The 24,340-nt window shown below is 48.8% G+C and overlaps 3 protein-coding genes across 5 annotated transcripts in view; 2 read left to right on the forward strand and 1 right to left on the reverse strand.

The window, feature by feature from the left end:
* Nucleotides 1–623: 623 nt before the first annotated feature.
* Nucleotides 624–4,013, forward strand: LOC1273250 (ATP-binding cassette sub-family B member 10, mitochondrial). The gene is made up of 9 exons (XM_312209.5): nucleotides 624–856; nucleotides 1,014–1,429; nucleotides 1,505–1,711; nucleotides 1,772–2,256; nucleotides 2,330–2,561; nucleotides 2,633–2,819; nucleotides 2,888–2,987; nucleotides 3,060–3,284; nucleotides 3,352–4,013. Exons 2-9 carry the CDS (start codon nucleotides 1,021–1,023, stop codon nucleotides 3,625–3,627), a joined length of 2,121 nt encoding a protein of 706 aa, XP_312209.4. The 5' UTR covers nucleotides 624–856; nucleotides 1,014–1,020; the 3' UTR covers nucleotides 3,628–4,013.
* A 913-nt stretch (nucleotides 4,014–4,926) lies between these two features.
* Nucleotides 4,927–17,874, reverse strand: LOC1273249 (uncharacterized). 2 transcript variants are annotated; one of them, XM_061642327.1, is made up of 6 exons: nucleotides 17,562–17,874; nucleotides 10,123–10,767; nucleotides 9,147–9,357; nucleotides 6,801–6,989; nucleotides 6,355–6,723; nucleotides 4,927–6,270 (listed from the first exon to the last, which is right to left on the reverse strand). In XM_061642327.1, the coding sequence occupies exons 2-6, from the start codon at nucleotides 10,396–10,398 to the stop codon at nucleotides 5,513–5,515; spliced, it is 1,803 nt and encodes a 600-aa protein (XP_061498311.1). In that variant the 5' UTR covers nucleotides 10,399–10,767; nucleotides 17,562–17,874; the 3' UTR covers nucleotides 4,927–5,512. The 2 variants fall into 2 exon arrangements, with proteins under 2 accessions (XP_061498311.1, XP_061498310.1); XM_061642326.1 differs by lacking the exon at nucleotides 17,562–17,874 and adding an exon at nucleotides 16,324–16,542.
* Nucleotides 17,875–19,450: 1,576 nt separating this feature from the next.
* LOC1273247 (potassium voltage-gated channel protein eag) overlaps nucleotides 19,451–24,340 on the forward strand; it is a 46,180-nt gene continuing 41,290 nt past the window's right edge. For both annotated transcript variants that reach the window (XM_061641987.1, XM_061641988.1), the window contains exon 1: nucleotides 19,451–19,887. The gene's annotated coding sequence lies outside the window, so the exon portion shown is untranslated. The remainder of the gene's footprint in view (nucleotides 19,888–24,340) is intronic.

Raw genomic sequence — 24,340 nt, forward strand, 5'->3', positions numbered from 1 at the left:
CATGTGTTGGGATAGGAAGGGTATTCAAATAATCGTTACAGATAATGTAATATTCTTCACCGATTGAGACATTTTCGATGTCAGCGTGAGAAGTTTACCAGAAAGAGCGTAAAAACGAACAAAAACATGGTTTTATTAGTTTTATTTTTTGATGAGCGGAAATTTTTAGATGCGGAAGAAAGCGGAAAAAGTTTTGGATAGGTTGGACATCCGTGGCATGTTTCAATCTTATTCAGTAAAGTTAGGGCAAACCGTCGAGGTATGAGAAATGGATACTCAATCGACCTTGTAGAAGGCTGTACGTCAGCACATTAGACCAAAGTGACGCATTGCGTGAATTGATTGCTTTCCATTTTGTATTATCTTATAATTAATCTGTGTATGAAATACATTCTTTATGTGAATCTCAGCGTGTTAAAAAATCACAACAAAAAAATTATTTTATTTAGCAATAACTTTATTGAATTGAAATCAGCGCGCGACGGTGTGTACAGGCCCACAATGAACAGCTGTGTTGACATTCCACCGGTGCACAGTGGTAGGTTCGTATAAATTAAATATTATTTGTTATTTGTTATCATTTTGGTCTCTATTATATATTATATAACTTCAAATAATCATATTTTTCTATAATTCACTCTAAATTGTCAAATTTATGTGAAATTTCGCTCCACTACAACAATCAAAAAACGGTCAATTTAAAAAAAATCCCTCTCGCAGCAACTGTCAACGCATGGGCAAACGAAACGTAAACAAAACATTTCCCCCCGACGGAACTTTCTCTTTTATTTTTGTACCACAATAATAATCGCACAAGACGATCGCGGTGCTGCTGAGGGAAGCGTGTGCAGGAAGCGTAAGTTGAATTTCGTAATTTCAAACTTCAGCCCGTCCATCTATCAACAGCATTTTGCCCAACAATTCTACCGTAACTGCACCCGCAACTATACATGTGTTTTTTTCTGTTTGCTCTCCTTCCCTTCCCATTCATTGCATTCTTAACGAATCCATAGTTTTACTATGTTTATAAATTTACTCCGTGGAAGTGAAAGTAAAATCCGCTCGTGTACCTTTCGCCCGCTACACCACCTCGCCAGCAGAAATGGGTTGGAAAGGACGGCAGCCAGCGGCAGAAACACGCGCCACTGTGCTGGAGGAAAGCGATCGTACATTAGCACAAGCCGGTACAGCGTTGCAGAAGACAGATTTCGTAATCGACAGCTGATAGCCGGCAATCTGTGGGCCGAAGCATCTCCAAGGCGTCACCTAGCAAGCAACGGCGGGAAGGTGGAAGAGAGCGCCAAAAATGGTGCAATTGCCGGCAAGGAGCCGGACTCGATTGCGAAACAGCCGGCCAAGCTGCAGCTCCGATCGTCCGATGTGAAGCGTTTGCTGGGCTTTGCGAAATCGGAGCAGTGGAACATTACAGGTTGATAAACTGAGAGCGTTGTGATAAGTGGCAGTAAAAAAACACGCTTTTTTTCTTATTGGCTTCTCGCTCTAGGTGGCATTGGCTGTTTGATAATTTCATCCGCCATCACCATGTCGGTACCGTTCGGGTTGGGCAAAATTCTGGACATCATCTACGCCAGCTCGGCCGAAACGGGCATGGCGAAGGAGAAGCTGGACCAGTTCTGTTTGCTGCTCGGGGGCATCTTCCTGCTCGGCGGACTGGCCAACTTTGGCCGGGTGTACCTGTTCAGCAATGCCTGTACGTAGCGGACCAGCTTGAACCAAGCGGTTTGTGATTTATGTTTCCTTTTCATTTCAGCACTTCGAATAACGAAAAACATCCGCGCCAAGGTGTACAGCTCGATGCTGAACCAGGAGGCCGGCTGGTTCGACCGGAAGGGTACGGGCGAGCTGGTCAATCGGCTGTCCTCCGACACGTACCTGGTGGGCAATTCGCTCAGCATGAACCTGTCGGACGGGTTGCGCTCGACCGCAATGATACTGGCCGGCACGGGCATGATGATCTACACCTCGCCCCATCTCGCGCTGGTCGGCATGTGCATCGTGCCGTGCGTCGCGGGCGGTGCCGTCGTGTATGGCCGCTATGTGCGCAACATTACGCGCGAGCTGATGGACAAGTACGCGGAGATCATGAAGATCGGCGAGGAACGGTTGGGCAACGTGAAGACGGTGAAGGTGTTCTGCAAGGAGCGGTTCGAGAAGCAGCTGTTTTCCGAGCAGCTGCTCGATGCGCTCAACATTGGCTACCGGGAGACGAAAGCACGCGCGACATTTTACGGCATGGTAGGGCAGGGGGCAGAATGGAATGGATGTTTTTCGTGTGGCAAAATTTGAATTTTACATTTCTGCCTTCTAGACGGGGCTGTCGGGCAACATTATCATCCTCTCGGTACTGTACTACGGCGGCACGATGGTAAACAACGCGGAAATGACGATCGGTGCACTGACCTCGTTCATACTGTACGCCGGCTACACCGCCATCTCGATCGGTGGGCTCAGCAACTTCTATACCGAGCTGAACAAGGGCGTCGGTTCCGCCAGCAGGCTGTGGGAAATCATCGACCGGAAGTATGCAATCCCGATCGATGGTAGGTTCGCGACAGGGTGGTTGATTGAAGGGCGTATAGTAAATTTAAAATTATTTTGCTCTCCTTATTAGGAGGAATTGAGGTGAGCAATCCACCGGCGGGGCAGATTCAGTTCCGTGACGTTATCTTCCACTATCCATCCCGACCGGACGCACCGATTCTGAACGGTGTAAACTTGACAATCGAACCGGGTACCTCGACTGCCGTCGTGGGACGCAGCGGCTCCGGCAAATCGACCATCGCATCGTTAATGTTAAGGTAATACGGGAACGGGGCAGTTTGGGGTGAAATGCAATACCAATGTGACACAAAAATCGCCTTCCTAGGCTTTACGATCCGGCACAAGGATCCGTTCGGCTGGATGGGACCGATCTGCGCGACCTAAATCCCTCCTCACTGCGGCGCCACATCGGAGCAGTTAATCAGGTAGGCTATAGCTTGCAAAAAAAAAAACGACTCTGCTAGGCTGTACCCACTCAACCCCGGCTTCTCCACCAGGAACCGGTACTGTTCAGCGGCAGCATACGGGAAAACATCCTGTACGGGTTGAACATGGGCGAGAAAATCTCCGAAAGCGCCTTCCAGCGGGTCGTGCGGGAAGCGCACGTGGACGAGTTTGTGCGCCACTTCCCGGACGGGCTGGATACCCTCGTCGGCCAGCGCGGTGTGATGCTGAGCGGCGGCCAAAAGCAACGCGTTGCGATCGCGCGGGCAATCATACGGGTAAGTAGCGCAAAAAGGTCCACCATCAACGTACTCAACGCTCAACGCGTGTCCCATTTGCAAGCAGAACCCCAAAATACTGATCCTGGATGAGGCGACCAGCGCACTGGACGCGGTATCGGAGGAGCTGATACAGAACGCGCTCGAGCGGCTGACCAAGAACCGGACCGTGCTGACGATCGCCCACCGGCTGAGCACGATCCGCAACGCGACCAACATTGCGGTGCTGCGGGATGGGCAGATCGTGGAGCACGGCAACTACGCGCAGCTGATCGCGACCGAGGGTGGCGTGTTTCGGGAGCTGGTGCAAAGGCAAACGTTCAGCACGACGGCGATTAGTTAATGCGAGGTGGCGGGCTATTGGTTTTGTTTGTAGCAGGTTTGGTTTTGCAATTTGGGTTGTCGAGTTTTCGGCTTCGTTTTTCATTTGTTAGAGAGATTCGCCTTATATTTTGTTTTACACATTCTCTTCCGCTGTGGTACGGTGTAAGGGGAGGGGGATAGGAGAGAAAGACGTACATAGTTTTGTTTTAGTATTTATTTACGTTCCAGACTCGCATTATATTGTGTGCCCGCATAGCGTCAGAAGTTGTTGTTTTCCTTCCTTAAATTGTTTCTTTCATTACATTACTTCACGTGCCGGAGCACACAGACAAATAACACACTATTAGCACAGTAACGAATCGCCGGGAAGATGGAAATGGAATAGTAAACGATGTGTAAGAGAAAGGGTCCAATGTCGACGTTTCCCTTTGCGACTTCCGAAACCAACTGTCCCGTCCTTTTTTGTCATCGAATATTCCTCCTTTGAAAAGTTTTGCATTTACAGTGCTGCAAAATGTCATGCCGAACGCGACATGCGAATTCTTGAGTCCAACGCGATACGCTGACTGACAAGCTTAGCTTATTGCCGGCGCAAGCATAATCATGATTTTTTCTGGCTGTGATCAGTGCTGCTAAATGCCGCCTGTTTCAGTCACCAACACTCATGACTGAAACGAAGCTAAAATCAGCTCACCTACACAACCGAGATGATCAGTGACGAGGCTCAAACAGTTGGAGGATCAATCACATGCTTGGTGACATTTTGATTAGCACCCAACTCTTGGTCACTCACTTGGTCACGACATTTTTGTCGGCGATAATCACGACATTCTTGGAATATACTTGGCGGAAGGGTTCAAGTACCAACATCAGCATGCTTTCTCCCTCTGTCTGTTTTGATTATCTGTCGGGTCAAACAGAGAGAGAGAGAAACCAAGCTTATTATGTTTCTTGGAACCACTCACAAGCACCGTATATCTCCCATTACTGTCGGGATGATCACCGACTGAAAATGTCACGACCAAGTGACAGATCAAGAGTTGGTTGTGATGGTCGCACCAACTGTTTGAGGCTCGCCTCTGATCATCACAGTCGAGCTCGTGGCACTGACATGATTTTGTTTCAGTCGGAATTTGTCATGGCTATGTCAGTGACATTTTGCAAAACTGATCACTGATCATCAGTAAAAAAAAGTCATGACATAGTGAATGACCAAGCGATGTTCGCACACAATGTCTTGAAGCATGTACTGGTCACACCAACCGTTTTGAGTATCACCTCTGATTTTTGACAATTGAGTACGTGACGCTGATATGGATTTTGTTTTAGTCAGTTTTTTTTACGACATTGACAGTGACATTTTGCAGCACTGAGCATTTATATAGACAGGTTACACTTTTTAAGGATACAAAATGGTCTATTTTTACGCTTACGTTTTAACATGTACTTAATGCTTTGTGCTCACTGGGCTCGAGGAGAAAGGCGGAAAGGGCGGGCTAAAGCTAAAGTAACACGTCCTCCTATTAAAAACAAAAACATAACATACAGTACCACAGAAAACCACCACTAAGCCGCCCCACAAAATGGGGAATGAGCCGCGCTAAAACCGAGCCCTTCACACACACTACGGTCGTTGGCGACCATTTTCCCAAAGGGGGGTCGCGCTAATACGGTCTGTGCTCGAGAATGGTCAGCTTAATTAAAAAACAAACAGCACACGTGCCTACACTAATCTCCTTTCGCTCTCGCTCTCTCGCTCCTTTCCTATACCTCGCCTCACATTGCCCTGCCCAAAAACAAAAACAAACAAAACCTAGAGGAAGATGAGATTTTACAAGTAGTGGAACCCTTCAACCTAGCGCAAGGGTAATATCGTGTGATGCGGGAGCCTTTCCCTGCCCGTTCTACGAGCAGTGCTCGAGCTTAAGCTGCCGCCGCAGGATCTTGCCCGACGCGTTCTTCGGAATACTGTCCAGAAAGGTGACGCCACCCTCGAGCCGCTTGTACACGGCCACCTTCTCCGCGATGAACGCCTTCAGTGCGTCCTCGGAGACGCGCGCGCCCGCCTTCGGTACGACGAAGGCTCGCGGCACCTCGCCCGCCACCGGGTGCGGCATGCCGACGACCGCGGCATCGGCCACCGCTTCGTGCGATCGCAGCAGCTCCTCCAGCTCGGCCGGCGGCACCTGGAAGCCCTTCACCTTGATCAGCTCCTTCAGCCGGTCGGTGATGTAGAACTGCAGCTGCTCGTCGTAGTGCGCGATGTCGCCCGTGCGCAACCACCCGCCCTCGATGATCATCTCGTCCGTCGCCTTGCGGTTGTTGTGGTAGCCCTTCATGACCTGCGGCCCCCGGACGAGCAGCTCGCCGGACTGGTTCGGCCCCAGGGCCGTGTTGGTGGGATCGTTCAGGTCGACAATTTTCGCCTGCGTGCGAGGACAGGGCGATCCAACCGAGGCGTAGTTACGCGAGCCGAGCGCACCCATCAGCACCACCGGTGCCGTTTCCGTCAGCCCGTACCCCTGGATGAACTCGGCGTTCGGGGCGCGTGCGGTAAAGCGTTCGGCGTCGGGCGTTCCCATCGGCGCCGCGCCCGAGAACACGTTCCGGATGGAGTCGGTGTGCCGTGGCTTGACGCCGTCGTGATGGCCGAGGAAGATAACTGGACGGAGGGAAGGGAAAAAAACAAACCCATTAGCACCTCACGGGGACGACAAAGAGGGGGGGGGGGGGGCGAAGGACTTACTTATCGGTGGGACGAGATGCAGCACCGTGCCCTTGTGTTCGGCGAGCGCGTTCAGGAACGTGTCGGGTTTGAAGTTGGGCAGCGTGACCAGCTTGCAGCCCTGCCGCAGCTTCGAGATCATCGTCACCGTGAGGCCGTAGATGTGGAAGAAGGGCAGCACGCACGGCAGCACGTCCTGGAAGGTGTCGGTGGTGGGCAGCACCACCGTGCCGTTGCCTGCCTTTACCGCCAGCATCTCACTGTTGGAGACAATGTTCAGGTGCGTCAGCTCGACCCCCTTCGGCATGCCGGTCGTGCCGGACGAGTAGGGCAGGAAGACGATATCGTCCGCTGTGCGATCGTGCTGCCGCAGCTCGCTGTAGTGAATGCCTGTGTGCGTGTGTGTGGGAAAGGAGAGGAATAGGTTAGAGAAACTGCAATGCTGACAAGGCCACGAACCGTCGTACCTTTCGGGTTGGAAAGCTCGGCAAAGTCGATCGCACCGGCCGGCAGGCTTTCGTCGTTGGTGCACCGGATGCAGACGATCGGTATGTCGCGCTTGGCCTGCTGTGCCGCCTCCCTTAATACTGCATAGTTGGATGCCAGTCCGATCAGCACCTTGGCGTCGCTGTCCACCAGCTGGCGGGAAATTTCCTCTGCAAGACGGAACCACAACAACAAAAAACATTAAACTCAGTATGAACCTTGTCCCGTCAGTGATAGAGAATGGGCGAGATAATCGAGAGAGGGAATGTGGAGGAAAAAGCCAAATCGATTGCAGACGACAGTTGAATGTTATCTCGCGGGAAAGGAGCGACCTTTCTAAGAAGTGCTGAAATGTCTGCGCGGGCTACACAAAAAAGGGGGAACGTGGAAAAAACGTTATCACACGCGGCGTTATTGGGCTAATTTACGACTCATGTACCGTGGGGAGTCATGTCTTGCTGGAACCCCCGTGTAAACCGGCACAACCGATCGAATACTGGTTCTTCGCGCACAGCTCAATCGATTCGCTACGGTCATAAAAGGTTGCGATAAAGCAATGACTGGCCTATTTTTTTTTTTTTTGGTTTCTGCTTGGGGTATGTGTACGATGTACCTGTCCCAAGCAAGAAGGAAGTGAACTTCCACTCGCATCTGATAAGCGTTCTACGACCCTTCAATTTCAATGATCGATTGGGGGCGATGAATGGCCACAGTGAGTAATCGTGAGTACGCAGCATGACCGTGTGGAGAGATGCTGTATGATAATGGCGCCCTCAATTCGTGGGTGATGACAGTACACTAATCCAGCGAGGTACGGATGGGACTGATAAACCAAACCCTTCCGTGGGTTCAGTTCCATGTGGGTGTACAAATCAATGGCGCCGGTATTGCACGCGACACGCCAATGACAACGCAGCACAATCTTTGGACGGGGATCGAGTACATCGTGTTCCACTTTTTGACTTTCTGCCCTCACCTATGCAGTGATTAGAGAGGTAGCGTTGGTGTGGAAATACAAATTTGGTGTTTATATTTAAAGAATGGAGACAATTTAGAGCAACAAATGCAACGTTATTCTCAGGTGCTGCTTAATTCCCAGGGAGCACATCAAGAGCAACTGGTTCTTAACCATTATTTGTATCCGAACTGATCGTGGGTCCACGTCGGTCCTTGCTCGTATTAGTTCCTGGAACAGATGCTAAGCTCATATCGGTATAGGAACTGATACAGGACCTCATACTCGCTCCTGGAACTGATACCGATTCTGAGGATTATGCTGAACCGATACCGTTCCTGTAACTGATTCCGAACCCGAATTTCTCTCCTAAAACTGATCCGGAACCCAAACTGGTCCTGGAACTGATGCTAAGCTCGTACCAATCCTAGAACTGATACTGGACCTCATACTGGCCCTAGAATTGATACCGATTCTGAGATTTATACAAAACCCATACCGTTCCTGGAACTGATTCCGAACCCATGTCGCTGCTAAAACTGATCCGAAACCCATACTGGCCCTGGAACTGATTCTAAGTTCGTACCAGTCCTGCAACTGATATTGATTCTGAGACATATAGTGAACTCATATCATTCTTCCAACTGATTCCAAATCCACGTCACTTCTAAAACTGATCCGGAACTCGTAACGGTTCCTGGAACTGGTAGTGAACGTCATACTGGCCCTGGAATTGATACTGGATCTAGAACCGATACCGATTCTGAGATTTATATAGAACCCATATTGTTCCTGGAACTGATTCCAAGACTACGTCGTTCTTAAAACAGATCCGGAATCCATACTGGTTTTGGAACAGATACTAGATCTTTCACTGTCATTAAAACTGATATCGATTCTGAGATTTATACAGTACCTATATCGTTTCTGGAATTGATCCCGAACACAAAACAGTCCACATAACTTCTGATCGGTCCTTGACACTGATATTTGTATTCATACCAGTCCTGGAGCAGCTCTTGACTCCTCAACGATCTTGGATCTGATCCTGAATCCAGCCAGTCAGTCATCATCATCCAGTTGATTCCTATACTGAAGATGTCAGTGTCACCTTCTAGATCCGTCGGATTCACCTCAGTATCAGTGAGGCATTGCTATCTTCTTCTTATTGGCGTAAATACCGATAGAGAACCAACTCTGTTCCGACAAATGATTCCTATACAACATTTTTGCAGGTTTTTGAGAGATTCGACGTAGACTTGCGTATAGCAGGAATGTAATCAAAACTTCAATTTCACCACTTATGCTACCTCTATTCGGACCTTAACCATCTATTATAGTTCACGCTCGCACGTGGCTAAGTTCTTCGTACCTGCCGTGTAGATCGGGTTAATCGTCGTCACCACCAGTCCGGCCTCGATGCCACCGAACGTGACGAGCGGGAACTCTGGAATGTTGGGCAGACACACGGCGAGCGTTTGGCCGAAGTTTAGGTGCAGCTTCCGCTGCAATCGGATCGCCAGTGCCGCACAGTGATCGCGCAGCGTGCCGTAGGTGTAGTTGCGCCCAGTAATACCGCAAACCTGTGGACAATGGGAAAGAGAAGCATCGTTAGACAAGTCGAATGTTGATGTTTAGAACTTAATAGCGTGATAAGGATGCAGAAAAATAGGGTCACAACTGACGCAAACGCAAGCCAAATTTCCGACAAATTTTTGTCCAGACCGTTCCAGATCACATTTGATTCGAGGAAATTTATTCCTTTTTTGCTTGCTCTTCTTCTTTCAACAATCACAATCAAACATCCCCACTGGATGGGTCACTTTTTCCCTTTTAACCTACACACTCGTTCCGTCCGGTTTGCACCAGACGGACGATCCACTGATAGTGCCAAATTTTGGCTTCACTTTCTTCTTTCCCTCTTTCGGACCCTTAAAATCCGGTATAAATTCGGTCCTATCAAAACCTGCTCAAAATTGCTATAGATAATGTGTGTCCACTTTGATCTGGGCCTCCGTGTGTGTGTGCGTTTGCCACAATCATCGCGCACTTTGGCCTCCGGCGCGCGAGGCGCGAGATGCATCAACAACAATACGCGAGATAACGCAGTTTGTCGTCTGCGTACTGCGGGGTACTGCGAGGCACTATCGCCTTCCCGTACCGGCCACAGGTTAACCAAACACGGACGGACCCTCCTGGCAGAGGGGGGATGCAGGAATAAATTATCTCATAAAACAATTGGCTAACGACTTGACAGCTTTCAAGTCGGGGGCGCAAACGGTGCGCGGAATTTGAACCCTGTCTGCTTGCTTGTGCGGTCTCCTCCCTCCCACCCGCTTGCCACTTACCACTGCCGTCTTGTTGGCCCACTGGCTGAACTGGTCCCACAGGTAGTGGTCGAGGGTAACGTGCGGCACCGGGATGTTGTTGTCGTACAGCGAGTTCTGCTCCAGGCCGTTCTCCGGCGGGAAGATGGTGTCCTCGAGATACTTCACCTGCCGCTTGGTGCTGAGCAGCCGTACGCACCGCTGGCTCCAGTAGCGCTGGTGCCGGCCGACCGGCGCGGGGAGCCCCTGCCCCTGCCCAATAAGCCGGGCGGCCAACGGTCCAAAGGAGCGCATCATTTTGTTGGCTTCTTTTTGAAATAAAAACTGCGGAAAATGATGATTCTTGGGTTTGGGGAGCACACGTGGTCGCAGTCTTCGTCGGATGGAACTATTTGTCTCCTATCGCGAGATAAGATAGTGGGTGTACGTTCCTATTTTTCGGGATGACCGAGAAGTTGCCGATTCACTTGTACAAACCGTGCTGTGCTGCACTCGGTTGTGGCAACACGGTAACTTTATTTGCTAGCCTTAACTTAGCTGGAAGAACTGGTGGAAGAACTTTAGGTGGAACGATTGTTTATGGCTTCTTTGCCAGTGTCCGCTTGTGTGTTGCGCTTGCTTTTGGCACTGTAAACTCTGCTGTCTGATATGTGTATTTAAATGGGGCTGTAAGAAAAGAAGAAGAAGAAGAAAACACATTAAAGCCGACATGTTGCACACGTACTGCTGCTGGAGCGGCTGCCTCAAAAAAAATGGGCAGTGGTTTTCAACCGTTTGTTTTGGGAGTACATTTTTAAAGCACACACACAAAATTAATCATTTAAAGCAACGCGTGCCGTCCGTGCTTCAGCGCCACCTGCGATCGATACGCGGGTGCGTGTAAACGTTAGCTCACGTTTGAAAGTTTCGGTGCGTGACACGTGTTCGTTACGTTGCGCTCTGCGTAGTCGAAGAGAGAGAGCAAGAGTGAGAGAGGGTTACAACATGTCCCCAACGCATTCTATTTTAAAGGGTTGGGTGTGGAGTGAAAACATTCCCAAAGCTAAATTTAGTAACCAAAGGTAGCACACCTTGTGTGTATGTGTGTTTACAAAACAAACAGCTTCAATTATTCAATGGGAAACCTCCTCCCATTCCCCACCCATGCTCTACAACTCTCTGAAGGTTGCAAAAAGGAAACGCGCAACTCCTTCAAAACCCTGGGAGCGCAAAACAAACAGCAAAATGAGGTCAGAAGAAAAGGATCTTCACGAGCGTGGAGGGTGTGGTGGTGAAGAGGAGCGGGGACAACATGGGCATCGTCTTTTGACATATTTCTTAAGACAAGGCCCCCCCCCCAGGGTGGTCACCGAATGCACTTGAACTCTGTAGGTGCATGATCCGGAGGCTTGAGTTTGCAGCTGTTTGCCCTTCTAGAATGGCTGTTTACCATAACCTTGGGCGCTTTGTTTTTCTGCCCCTACTACTACTACTACTACTACTCCTGGCACTACTAATATGCTCCCGAGGCATTTAATTTTGGTTGACGTGGCGCGAAAACAACGGCCAGCACCGGTTGTTCCTCCTTTCCCCCGTGCGTGTGTGTTTGTGCCCATGGTGGGGTGGAAATGAATATTTGAATTTTTAAAACAGCCTCGGAAGGATGGAGGTTCCTCACCCACCGTTCGGTCGGTGTGACGCCGTGTGGACACGAGCCAATCTCATTTACGTTGATGATGTTTACCGGCACTTCATGGGATGGTGGTGGACCCAACGGCACAACGAAACGCCTTCCATTTTTCCACCTGTGATTGAGTCCGTGGGGCAAAGTAAACAATATGTTCCCATCGTGCGGTGGGTTGTGGGTTGGAATTCCATTACCACTAGCTTCGGGGCCCTTTCTTCCGTGCTAGTGTTGGGAGATGCCCGGAATTATGACAGCCCTGAAGCTGTTTGAAAGCACTCCACGCGTAATCAATCTTTCGCTGCTCGCGCTTAACTCTTTCAAGACGTTCGACGAGTTTTAAATACACACAAAGAGGAGATAGAGAGTGAGAGACATCATCCCGTTAAAAAAGGACATCTTTGCTTGGGGTTGCTCCTTCTGGCAGCTCATTTTCATCGCTGTCAAGGAGCAGGTGCCCGATGGCGGAACACTTGAAACGAGGTTCAGGCCACTTTGAAGCCTTCCACTTCAAATAGAATAGAAAGGCGCAACAGCGTGACGATGTCCTGCTAGTATGCTGATGATGATAGGGAAGAAGATGATGTCTCCCTCGTCCTTCTGACATCCCTCCCTCCCCCAGAGATGTAAGGATGAATAATGATGGAAGTGAAAATGGCAAAGGAAAATACTTTAATTACCCACTCTCTACATCCAATTACCGGGTCTTTAAGCTCCTTTTCGCGCCAGAACCCAGTGCCAGCCAGTGAGAGGTATGTTTTTTCCCCCAAGCCGGAGCTGTTTTTCTCATCAAAAGAAATTACAATAAAACGTGAGCATCACACTACACACCGAGCAATGGGAAGCAAAAACAACAAAACAAGCAAAAAAGCCACACAGAACGGCACGTGCTTAATCGAGCGCGAACGGGAATAGTTTTCAATGCGAGCGACCACGACAAACCGTAGAGGACACGTCGCCCATTTGTGTGGTAATGAGCACCGGAAAGATGATGTGCCTTGGAAGCCTGACACCCTCCTCCATCCTCCCGCGGGTTCGGCGCGTTATTTTCGCGGAACATTAGGTTGCCTCCGAAAGGGCTTGACAAAGGTGCTTTAGTCGAGTGAGTGCTGGCAGTTTTGAAGATGAGACAACTGGTGGTGGAGTGTCACATTGTTTGGCCACTCTCTGGCTGATTCATCGTGACAGTGGCTATTATTTTCCCTGGTTACACACACACACACAATGGTTCTCTGTAATGATGAGGTACGCGAATAGTTACATCAACGCGGAATGTGAGGATCGTAAAACGCGCGACGCAAAAATAGCGATCGTCAGCAAAAAACAATACAAGAAATACCATGTCGGACATCTTCTCGCTACACAAATGCTAGCACTGAAGTAAGGTACTGAATCAGAGTAGGTACTGTATCGGGGTTTTAGGACTGAGACAGGTTCTGGTTCAATTTATGAATCGGAATAAAGTAGGGATGAGTTCCAGGACTGATAAGGTTATGATAAGGTCGTTATGGGTATAGGATCTGTATAGGGACAGGATATGTACCGAGATCGAAATGAATTCAGACTCGTATCCAGGATCGGTATAGGTTCAGGATCAATTTCAAGACTAGTATGCATCGAGTTCTTTGGTCCGTATAGCATGGGTTAAGTATCAGTTCCAATTCCAGTAGTGTTTCAGCAAGAGTGACAAGGTCGTTATGAGTTGGTAATCAGTTCCAGAATGGAGATAGGGTCTGGATATGTTCCGGGGCCGGTATGGGCTCAGAATTGAATGCAGGATCAGTATGAGTTCGGGATCAATTTCAAGACCCGTATAGATCCAGGATAAGCTCAAGAATCCATTTGGGTTCGGGATCAGTTCCAGGGGTCATTTGGCTTCAGGATCTATTCCAGAACTAGTATTGGTTTAGTATCACTTCTATGACCCAGTATGGATTCAGAATTAGTTTCTCTTAAAGTGCCGTTCAGATTCTTGGATAACATCTGAATAGTACTGCGGAATGCCCTGTAACAGCATCACACAAGCTAGCCTGATCTCAAAATCAATCTCACAAACACGTTCAATTGCCCGTAGCGTTCTTGCTGCAATTACACCACAAACTCGTCGCACCCGCCCGCGTCAGAGTACGATCCAGACTGTTCCAAGTGCCAAAGTCCGATTGATCCAATAAAACTGTCGACCATTAGAGCACACTAGCGAGGTGACGTGGAGTAGGGGTGGACATGCAACCCCACGTTTTACGGCAAACAAAACGCACCGCACACTATCGCGGGTGCGCTGCCGCGCTCTTATCGTCCAACAATCGTCTGGCAGTATAGACCTATTGGAACTATATACAATCAAATTAGATAAGAGCTCAAAACGGGGAGAAAAAAAAGCATTGTTCCTTCGCAGGAAAATAGGGGAGGCAGGGGAGGTCATTAGACCAGCAAATGAAGTCGCTAATATGTGCCAATCACCGGACCTGTGCCCATGTACCCCGTGTAGGCTGTTCTGGAAGTATGTTTAGCGTCTGTGAACGATCGCGCACTGCAAAACGGAACTATAGTTTTGTGTCGGCGAAGAGGTTGCTTATCATCAGAGGAACGAGCAATATTTGCTGGACCGATGTGCCTTATCGCCTTTGCGTAAAAAGGGTTCCTGCAACGCTTTTTGTTCTCTATCAGATTTGCGTGTAGAACCTTTCTAAGTAAGCGAACCACGCACACACACACACATCCATTTGAGTTGTCCAGTATTTGTCGCTACAAAATTAACAATTTTGCCCCATCCGGGGCCGTCTCTGCTGCTCTCGAGCATTCTCTCTCTCCCGTAGCGATTCGTGACACAGTTTCGCGGTCTCCACGCGCGCGCGATATTGCTCCCCACACAAAAGGGCGACACGGGTGTACGCAACATCAACACACACCCAGCAGCATGTGAATGTTTACCGGTTGGGACCGGTCTCGAGCCTGCTGCGATGAAACGCGTCGAAAGCGGCGGTAAAGCAAGGGAGAATTAAAACCGTCCGCCGCCGATCGACGCTTGTTGTTGTGATCTTGCTGTTGCGATCAAAGTCCAACCATCGTCGCCGAGGTTCAATGTTTTTTTTTTGTTTCGTTGTTTTCGTTATGCATTTTTCTACCGCGTCCCATTCCCACTTTTGATACTTTTTCGTGACGGTCGTGTTCGCGGAGACTGGGGGCGAGTTTATGGCTTTGCGTTTGTGCTTGCTTGCGTACGCGTAGGGGGTTTTGTTTCTTTTTTCTTCTCCCCGTCCGAACATCGCGTGCACCTAAATAGACGACGGAGATGATCAACGACGGATGTTGCTTTTTTTGCTGTCGAAAAAAAAACGGAAAAAATACAGCAAATAAAAGTGTTTGAACAAACTGAAAACTGTTTGCCTTCACTATTTCTAGCTCGATCGCCATGCTGTCGGTTGGGTGGTAGATGTTACATCGTGTGTGTAATTATAAGTGTAGAATACCCGAGAAACCATACTTAATTGGTATGTTCTCTTCACCCGGTGCTTGTAATCTACTTCCCCTTGCCTAGACTCGATCGGTTCCATCCGAGTGGCATTTAGCGGAGGTAGAAAAACGAGTTTCCCATCGCTCCGTTTTGTGGCTTCCGTTCGCTTCCGCGTGTGGATGCGGCTAACCTTCGCTATGCTCTGCTACAACACCCATTCGTAACACTGTCCAACTCCAATGCACTCCATCGAGCCAAACGAAAGATCGATAATGCAATGCCCCCTCGCGAAGGGAGTGAAATGTTATCAGAACGGCCTTCAAAACGGGCACCCAACCGGAGATCAGCTGAAGCAGGCGCACATGGCTCATAATTTAAGCGCAAGACGCTAACGCACCGATCGCCGATCGCCAACAGCACATAACACAAATCGTGAAAGTGAAAAAAACAAATGCTGATAAATTTATTGGCCTTGCAGGGTGACGATCGTCCTCCGCTCTCGCACTCGGGAAGAGATGTGCGGTGTGCTAATTTTAGTCGCAATGTGATACGAAACGCGCGCTCCACTCACACACTCTCTCGCTCACTCTTTCTCTATCGCCCAGCGCACGTGAAACCGGCGCAGGAATCAAATACACACACACACACACCGGCGCGCGCGCGTCCTTTGCACAACCCCTTGTTAGACGCAGCCGCTGCACGGGACGCGCAATTCAATGACCTCACCACCACCGTACGGGGCCGATGGATGCAAGCGAGCAATGCGCTTCACACACAGAGAGCCACTCAAAATCTGCTTGCCGCTCGTGTTGCGTTGTATTGCCGTAGGTCATGTATTTGGTACGTGCAAATGGATATCGGCCGGCCAGTCTGCCTATCGATCGGGCCCTCTACACACACACACACACACACGGGAAGCTTGCACAATACACACGTGTCGCGCATGGAGAAAGCAGGCCTGCGCACTCGCACACATTGCGACCGCGGTAGCAAAGCAAGCGTGGATAAAGGCGAGTACCCCTGTCACTGCTTCCTAGAACGCGCAATCACTTCTCAGCCCGTGGGGAGGAAGATTTCTAACAACAAATGCGCACGCTTAACTCACTTGTCGGTTGTCGGAAGAGGCAATACAGGTCACACACGAGCACACCACAGCCACTGGGCAAAAAAGCACACGAGAACGCGAGATGAAAGCAGCAGCAGCGACAGCAGCACAACACTACACACCACAGGCCTTGAGGGTTGGATTGTGTACCGGGTTGTGTACCGACCAGTTGAAGGGTTCGCTGCAGATTGACGCGTCTCGTGGTTGTGGCGCGCCGTAAATATGATGTGATGCGGGTCCGGCGTGCTTAAGGGGGTTGATCTACGGTAGGCATATGTGTTTGTGCGCGCGTAAAGAGATGTGTTGCGAAAGGGGGTTGATTGGACGGGCTTTGTTGGTGTGTGTGTGCGTTCTTCTGTAGACTGTAGGGGAATGTTGCTGAGTGTTTTGAGCGAGTTGTTTGAGCAGAGGGATTAATTAGATTATTTTTTAAATTATTTAACTGTATATATGACGGATTTTTCTATTTTTGAATTAATTATATTTTTCAGTATTTTTTCCAGTAATAACCAATTTCCAACAATTTTGCCCTAAAGTGCCTCAAAACTATACGGTTTTTGGAATCATTATTTAAACAAACATCAATATATCTTATTTTCTACTCATTGAATTGAAGATGTTGCTCTGCATTCGTGGAAAGGCATCTTCATGCTGCGCTAAGATGCTCACACGTGCGCTGACCCTTTTTCTCTCTCTTACGTTGACGTTCGCTCAAATGCGTTCAAACTCGTTTGAAGGGATGCTGCGTTGATGACGTACTTGCGTGGAAACAAAAAAAAATCCAGCTACGCAATCAAAACACAACGCTAAATCCCCATTTATGGCAAATGACATTTTTTTTAGAAAATATATAATTGTAAAAACATTCATGATCTTATATTTTAACGAATTTTATAAATTTTTCTACAAAATGTGCTCAAAAACAATCTGATGAAAAACACTAACATTTGCAAACCATTTTGTACAGTGTACGAGTTGCGGTTCACACTACTGTACCGTTCGCGCACCTTGCCGTGCTGCTTGTCGTGCCTACATTTAGGCGTAAAACTTGTTGATAGGAAATTGGCGGAGCTGTGTTACCTTTGTTCCCTCTTCCACAATGTAATCGTGCCCCTTGTCAATCACATTTTTTTACCTATTTTGCCACGAGCGCATTAAATTCTACGCAACAATTTTGCTTCCAGTTTTTTCTTCTTCTACGCAGTTAATGTCGCGAAAGCCCTTTAGATTCTTCTCACCTTAACGATGCTTAAAACGCACATCCAAACCGCACTGACACACTTTCAACGCAACCAATTCACTACCAACACTTTAAAACTGCAACTTTTGTCGAATCTTAGCAGTGGGGTCCGTTTTTTTTCTTGCTAAGCAGCTTACAAAAATAACTATGTTTACATACAGCGCGCAGCAAAGTAACACCTTCCTCGTTTCCGTGACGCTTGTTGACAAACAGAGTGTGTGTAAGTGTGCTGGCCGTGGCTCAGTAGTGATTGTGTGCCGTATCGGAAGGACGAAGAAGGTGTCGAATGCTTTTTTGTGTGCCTGCTGGTGCTAGGGCCTGTCAACCCTGCTGGTTGGTGGCCCCCTTTGACGAGGCGAAAGGTTTCGCTTGGTAAGGAAAACACACTCTCGTGGCGCGAGACATCACTGGACATGCGTACTGTGGACTCGCACAATGTTTGTGTGTTTGCGTGCCGTTGTGCGTATAGAAGTGTGTTTGTGGCGAAGGATGTACTGGGAAGCTTTACAACCAGCGTTTTTTACAATACCCAGAAGCAACCGTTACCGTTTAGGGGATTGTCGAGTGAAGATCGTATTACTTACTCGGATTTGTTTTCTGATGTCTGGCACTGTTTCGGTGTTGCGGAGAAAACGAAAATCGTTGCAAAAAAGTGATAAACTTAAACTAAATCTGCTCACGCGAAGGCCAATCACTTTTACATAAAATGATTTTAAATACATTTTTTTACTTAGTATTCTCTACTTTGTGGGATTGTGTTTCTTGCGTGCTCTCTTATCGCAAAATATGTATGCCCATCAGCATAATCAAGCAACAGTGTGTGCGGGGGAAAAAAAATCAAATCTTAAATGATTGATGATGCGTCAATGGGGTAGCGATTTAAGCCTTTCAGTTGCTTGTCATTTGTTGTTTCCATTTTAAAATTTCTTAATCATCTCAAACTTTTTTTTCTTCTCTAACGCCGAGTGAAAAGAATTGGGGGCGTTAATTAACTTTAATTTTTTGCTACATTTTTGAAAACGCTTTTTACGAGTATTTATTGTTTTGTATGTGTAAAGAAACTGCGTGTTTGAATAGTAGGAAAAATATGGACATATGAACAAAAATAAGTCTTAAAAAGTCTTGTGTACCTGTAAATTACTGACATTATGTTATTATTCAGGGTGTAAAAAATATTGAGAAAACCGAGAACCGAGATTAGCTATTTTAATTTAAAGAAAAAAATTCTGAGCAGTTAAACCCATTTGAAAGAAGGAAAATTTTGCCTAAAAGTATGCAATCCGCCTGCCAAACGCCTGGTGGTTTGTAGAATCGTTTGAAATATCTTCAAATATTTTTGTAAATAGTACGTTAAATCACAAATTTGCTTCCGCCATTTGAGCACACCGTCCGAGACACCCTGTGCCTCGAACCGAACGGCACCCCCCAAAACCGGAGCAAAGGTGTGCGTTCGGGCGGCCGTGTACACGTTTTGTTCCGTAGAAATGAAAAGTTTCCCGAAAAGTGGCACACAATAGTGGAAACGAAAGAACAAAAACACACACACACACACACACACACACACATGCACACACGTTCAAAACGGGGGACTACGAAAGCCGAAACGCGCTCCGAGACAGTGAGTGCGCCTGCCCAGTAAAGTGGTTCCACCGTCGCCGCAACTCCCTCTTCCCTCAGCGCAAGGATGTGCGAGATGTGTCGTTCGCGTCGGGGAAAGCTTTTTACCATCGCGCCTTCTCCCAAAGACATGACGCGCAAAGGAGACGCGAGGGCAGAGTGGTGGGGTTTTGGGTTCGTGTCCCGCAGGATGTGGACGCGTTCGTGCTTTCACGGGGTGGAGGAGAGGAGTAAAGGAAGGTTTGTGTCGTTCGTGCCGTGCAGTCCCGAACAGGAAGTCAGTCTACGTTGAGGGCGCAGTGAAGCTGGGTGCGAAAAACTTCATCCCCTTGTTTGTGCGGTGCCGTGCCGCGGTGTCTATGTGTGTGCTCTCGGGCCAGCCAAAAAAAAGGGGGGCGGGCGGGCTTTCCTCGAGCGAGTTTGCAAAGATTATGGGGCACATTTTCCCGTGCGCTCGGTCGCGAAGCTTGTGCGAGAAATTGTGAACCAGTGAAAATAGGAAAACGTTTTGCTGAAGTTGACACTGTTTTCTCTGTGTGTGTGTCTGTGAGTGTTCCCATGTGTGTGCGTGCAATTGAGCCCGTGAAAGACACATTCACCACGTCCGGTTTTTTGAGGGAAGAAACGGTGCCCTTCTCCCCAATTCGGTTTCAGTGAAGTGGAAGTTGGTAGAAAGTGTGGTGTAAAATTACAACCCAAAAAAAAAGGTAAAGTGAATCCTCACGTGTGCATGTGTGTGTGTGTGCAGTGTGCGCTTGTCATAATGTCCACTGTTTCACCTTTCTGCAAAACGCCACGGAAATGCAAGGGCTTCCCATCACAATTCTGCGCGACCTTAAGGCTGCCGACGTGTCACGACGAACCGGGAATGGTCATCCAACTACTTTTCTACCTTCCAAGTGTGTGGGTGTGTGTGTGTGTGTGTGTGTGTGTTTGAAGTAATTCTTAGGTCAGGTGTGTGTGTGTGGCTGGAAACGGCAGACCTCGCGAAAGCGAAAACCAGCACCAAAGTGGGTGGGGTGCCACTTGGGTGCAAGTCCTTTGTGTGTCGTGGCCTTTGCCGCTCCCGGCGTGACAGGAAGCCAAAAAGGAACAGTGGGGGAGGTGGGGGGGGGAAGTAAAACTTTCGCTACCACCGTGTTTTACAGCCAGAGAAACACACACACACACAGCCACAGCCACGGTGATCAGTCGGCCGCGGTCAAGTTCTTCTACTTTGGGGACGGAAACGGGAAAGGACAGTCAGGGGGCATTTACTATCGGCGAAGGCCGCGTGTGTGTGTATGTGTGTATTTGTTTCGTGAGCAAAGTTTCGAAACGGACGGTAATGACATCCTATCCTACCCTCACGTTCGCTGCTGCCCCTTCCGAAACCGGATACCAGCCCCGTCGGAATTGGAGTCGACATGACAAATGAACGCCACAACAACAATGTGTCTGTGTGTGTTTGTGTGGTGTTACTAAGTGGCGATCCTGGGACCCCTTATGACCACCTCTCCCTGCTGGTGTGTTAGTGAGCGTGTCACTACTAGGCATGTTACGCCACAGACACACACACACACGCCAACCCTTGGGGTGGACAGCTGCCTTCGCGGTTGGAGTGTGTCGGACCGCCGCAAACTGTGGTTACATGGGCAAGTTAACAGTGTCTAAGTGTGTGTCTAAGTGTGTGGTATCGGTAGCGCCAAGGCTCCACTGCAGCACTGTGCGCCGCTCCATTTACACGCACGCACGCACGCACGTGTGTGCACAATCTCTCCGCGAAACGGCCCAAGCGCCAACCGAAATGGCGTACCGAAATTACGCTTTTCTCTTTGTTCTCGTCCTTTTGTACGCGCGCGTGTTTGTGTGCATGTGTGTGTTGCATGATTCTCATTACGCCCAAGGCGATTAGAGCCGTGGAGGGAGGAGGGTCCTTGGTTCACCATCGAGGAAATGATGGCAAGCGTTTCAACCGTGCCAAGGCACACTCGAGCTTGCCGTGATAAGGGTCGGGTTGGTAACGAACCCCGATGCAAACCAACCTGCAGTCTTTCCCCGAGCCGAGCCGGGGTCGCCTTCTGCGTGATGATGACTTCCGTTGTTTTCTTTTTACGTACGAGCAACCGTGCTGCGTGGTGATGATGGCCAAAAGCAGGGCGTTTTTCCGCCTCTCTTCTTCCGTTCGGAGTTTCGGCGACGTTTGGTGCGTCCAGCCGACTGCCTTTAAGGCTCGTTTTGGAGCGTGTACGGGCAAACCGGGGCAGATAATCAGATTACAAGCAGCAGCTCGCTGAACGGAGCAACGGAAGCTTAATGCGGTTATAAAACAAAACCCTGTGCGCGCACGTTTCTCACGCACGAACGGGGAAAACGAAGACACCTCCGGAAAAGGGACTGGTTTTAAAGATATTCTGCATTTGTTGGGAGCCACTGGAAACTGCCGCAAGGTTCAGTCATCGCACCAAGAGACACTTGCCGTTGTTTCCCTTAACCTGAACCGGTGAAATGGACCGATGAGCTCCTCCAAGATGAGGTCGTTAACTGCAGCACTTTAAAGCTGTGGCTCTCCTGCGGGCTTGAGATCTTTCCAAGCTTTTCCAAGCACTACAATATATCAAACACCCCCCACGTCCTGTGGGTGCTTTCATTTGTGAAGAAGTTTATGGGCACGTCTTTACGTGTCCGACCGTCGTCGAACCAAAGTCGAAAGCGAAGGAGGAACGATATAAATCGGGCGTCTTGCCGAAAGGGACGATGGTGCCGAACGGTGCGCCACACTGAATCTGAGCGTCTAGAGAACGGGTGCAGAGTAAATCCTCTAACAGCAGGTTGTGTTTTTCCCCCCTCTCTCTGCGCTCCCTGCTGCAGACTGCAGAAGAAATCATTGCGCTATGACAAAATTAAACTTTCATTCAAGCCCTCCGCTGTGACAGCGCCGGGCCGCGTCGTCGGCGCTGTCTATCAATTATGAAGAACGCCCACATGTGTGTCGGCGGGAGGTCACCTATCGCTCGGGAACCAGTCGGTGTGTGCACTGCGAAGTACGCGAAGAGGTGAAGTACCGAGAACAACTTGGGTTTTGGGTCAAATGGTGAAGGTTTTAGCGCTTTTTTGCTTTGTTGTTGTCGTGCGGACAGTCCTGCTGAACGCTCACCCACTGGGCTGTGCTGGGATTGCCGCTGGAATTTTGGTGCACCAGGGGCGCTAGAAATAAGCGCATTCTAGGGGTCGCTTCACCTACAAACACGATTGAGTTTCGCCATGCTTGAGCTGCATTTGACACACGCGTCTCTATGTATGTGTGTACACTCTGGGTACGTCGCAGTTACTAAATTTTGAATGGGTCATAATGGTTTTGATTGCCTTTGTGGATTAGTTTGTAGCAGCGAGGGGTTTTTGGGTGCACCTGAACCGGCAAAGGTAAAAACGCTCGGCGCGTTTGTCGTTCTGTCCCCGGCATTCTCATGCATGCATATAGGGCAGAAAGAAAGGGATAGGAATCGGTGCAATGTTTTGCAAACATGGTAATGGTTAGTGCATGGTTTCGCTGTACCATATGTGCGGGTGGAACTGGCAACTTACGGCTTAAGTAAGGTGGGATGTTCGCCCAATGGAAAGGGGAGCAAATTACGCTTCTTAAACGTAATCTTTTTTCATAATTTATGGGTTACCTCGGGACAGAGGATTGTTTTACCCGCCAAGATGGGACTGGTAATGTGTTGCAAAGGTTGGGAGCCTTGATTTGAAATGCTGTACAATGCAAGCTTGCTAATTTCTATTGCTGAGGCTTTGCTGGAGCTCGTTTGGGGATAAAAATTCCATATTTATTGCTCTTCGTATTAAATTCCTAATGTCTACGCATACATCTGTTAAATTATGCAAAAAGAAACATGTAAATGTCATGCAAATTGCATACTTAATGGCGTATTGCATAACTAACGGCAAAATTGAGATAGTAACGCCTAAATGTATGCAATTTGCATTACAAAATCAGTCTTTTATGCCATTCTATCCCTCAATTTGCTCGGAGATAGTTGCATCAGTGGATATTGATTCCGTTTGCCGATTCAATCATCCGTTTATCCGGTGGATAGCCTCCCAAACACCTTTGATAAGACAAATCGCTGCTTACAGCCGGTGGGAACATAAATAGCCAACAATCAATCCAATAAACGAAAGCAACCCACACCGGCAAACGGCTGATCCCGTGGTTCAGCAGAATAGTTGTAATTACCTAAACCCATCCAAAGTCCAGGCCGCTTGCCGCCAAGCAGTAGCAGCATATCATCCGTCTCTCCGCCGTCAGCTCGGCACCTTCCTGGAGGGTGAAATAGCGCAACCCAGCCCCACTTAAGTACATCACACTATATTCGCTGAAAGCTTCCACAGGTCGTTACGAATGCTGCTGGCACGAATCTTTCCCAAGCGGTTGGCTGTGAGTGTGTGAGTGGAACTGACAGCAAATGGTTGCAAAGAAGCCTCGGTCCAGGTACCAGATTCTTACCTTGCGGGTGAATGTATGATGCTGGCACTCCCGTACACGCGCACAGCCCTGTGTGCTTTGGTTTTGGGGCGTTTCTAGTCCCCTCTTTTTTTTTTCGTTGACTGCTCTCCGTACGCCCAGGGAATAGCAAGTGGTCCAGGGGTTTCTGTTCTCTTGTTCTTTTTGTTGCTGTTGTTGTTGCTGCTGCTGTTGGTAGTTGTAGCTGCCACCGGGATACGTATTTTATGAAGCTCATCTTTCTATTATTCTTTAGTGGAGCGCTTCGGTTGGGAAGTGGGGCTAAAATTATTTCGGTCCCCTATCAAACACAGGCCCAGGCACCCTCGCACGCGGTGGCGGACACCGTGCTCGAGATGCCAACAGTTTTGCTTTCTTTCATTCTGTTTTTTTTCTTCTTTTTGGTTTTGCGTGCCAGCGAGGTACAAAGAAGCAATGGGCACATAAAACCGGAGCAGAAGACACGCTGGATGGAGCCTGGAATTGGCGCGCCCAGGACATTGCTCCATTGTTTTGTGCGGGGAAAAAGCTTCTTTTTTTGCTGCTAAGAAAGTTGTGTGTGAGTGTGTTTTTTTGTTTGTTTCATTAACGGTTGGCAGGGAAAAAAGCGCCGTAATTTCCTGTGGGGTTTCTTTTTCAATTCCTCTGTCCCCGTCGTGAAGTATTTTTCCCTACGC

Source organism: Anopheles gambiae, chromosome 2 (genome assembly GCF_943734735.2).
Source record: "Anopheles gambiae chromosome 2, idAnoGambNW_F1_1, whole genome shotgun sequence".
Lineage (NCBI taxonomy): Eukaryota > Metazoa > Arthropoda > Insecta > Diptera > Culicidae > Anopheles > Anopheles gambiae.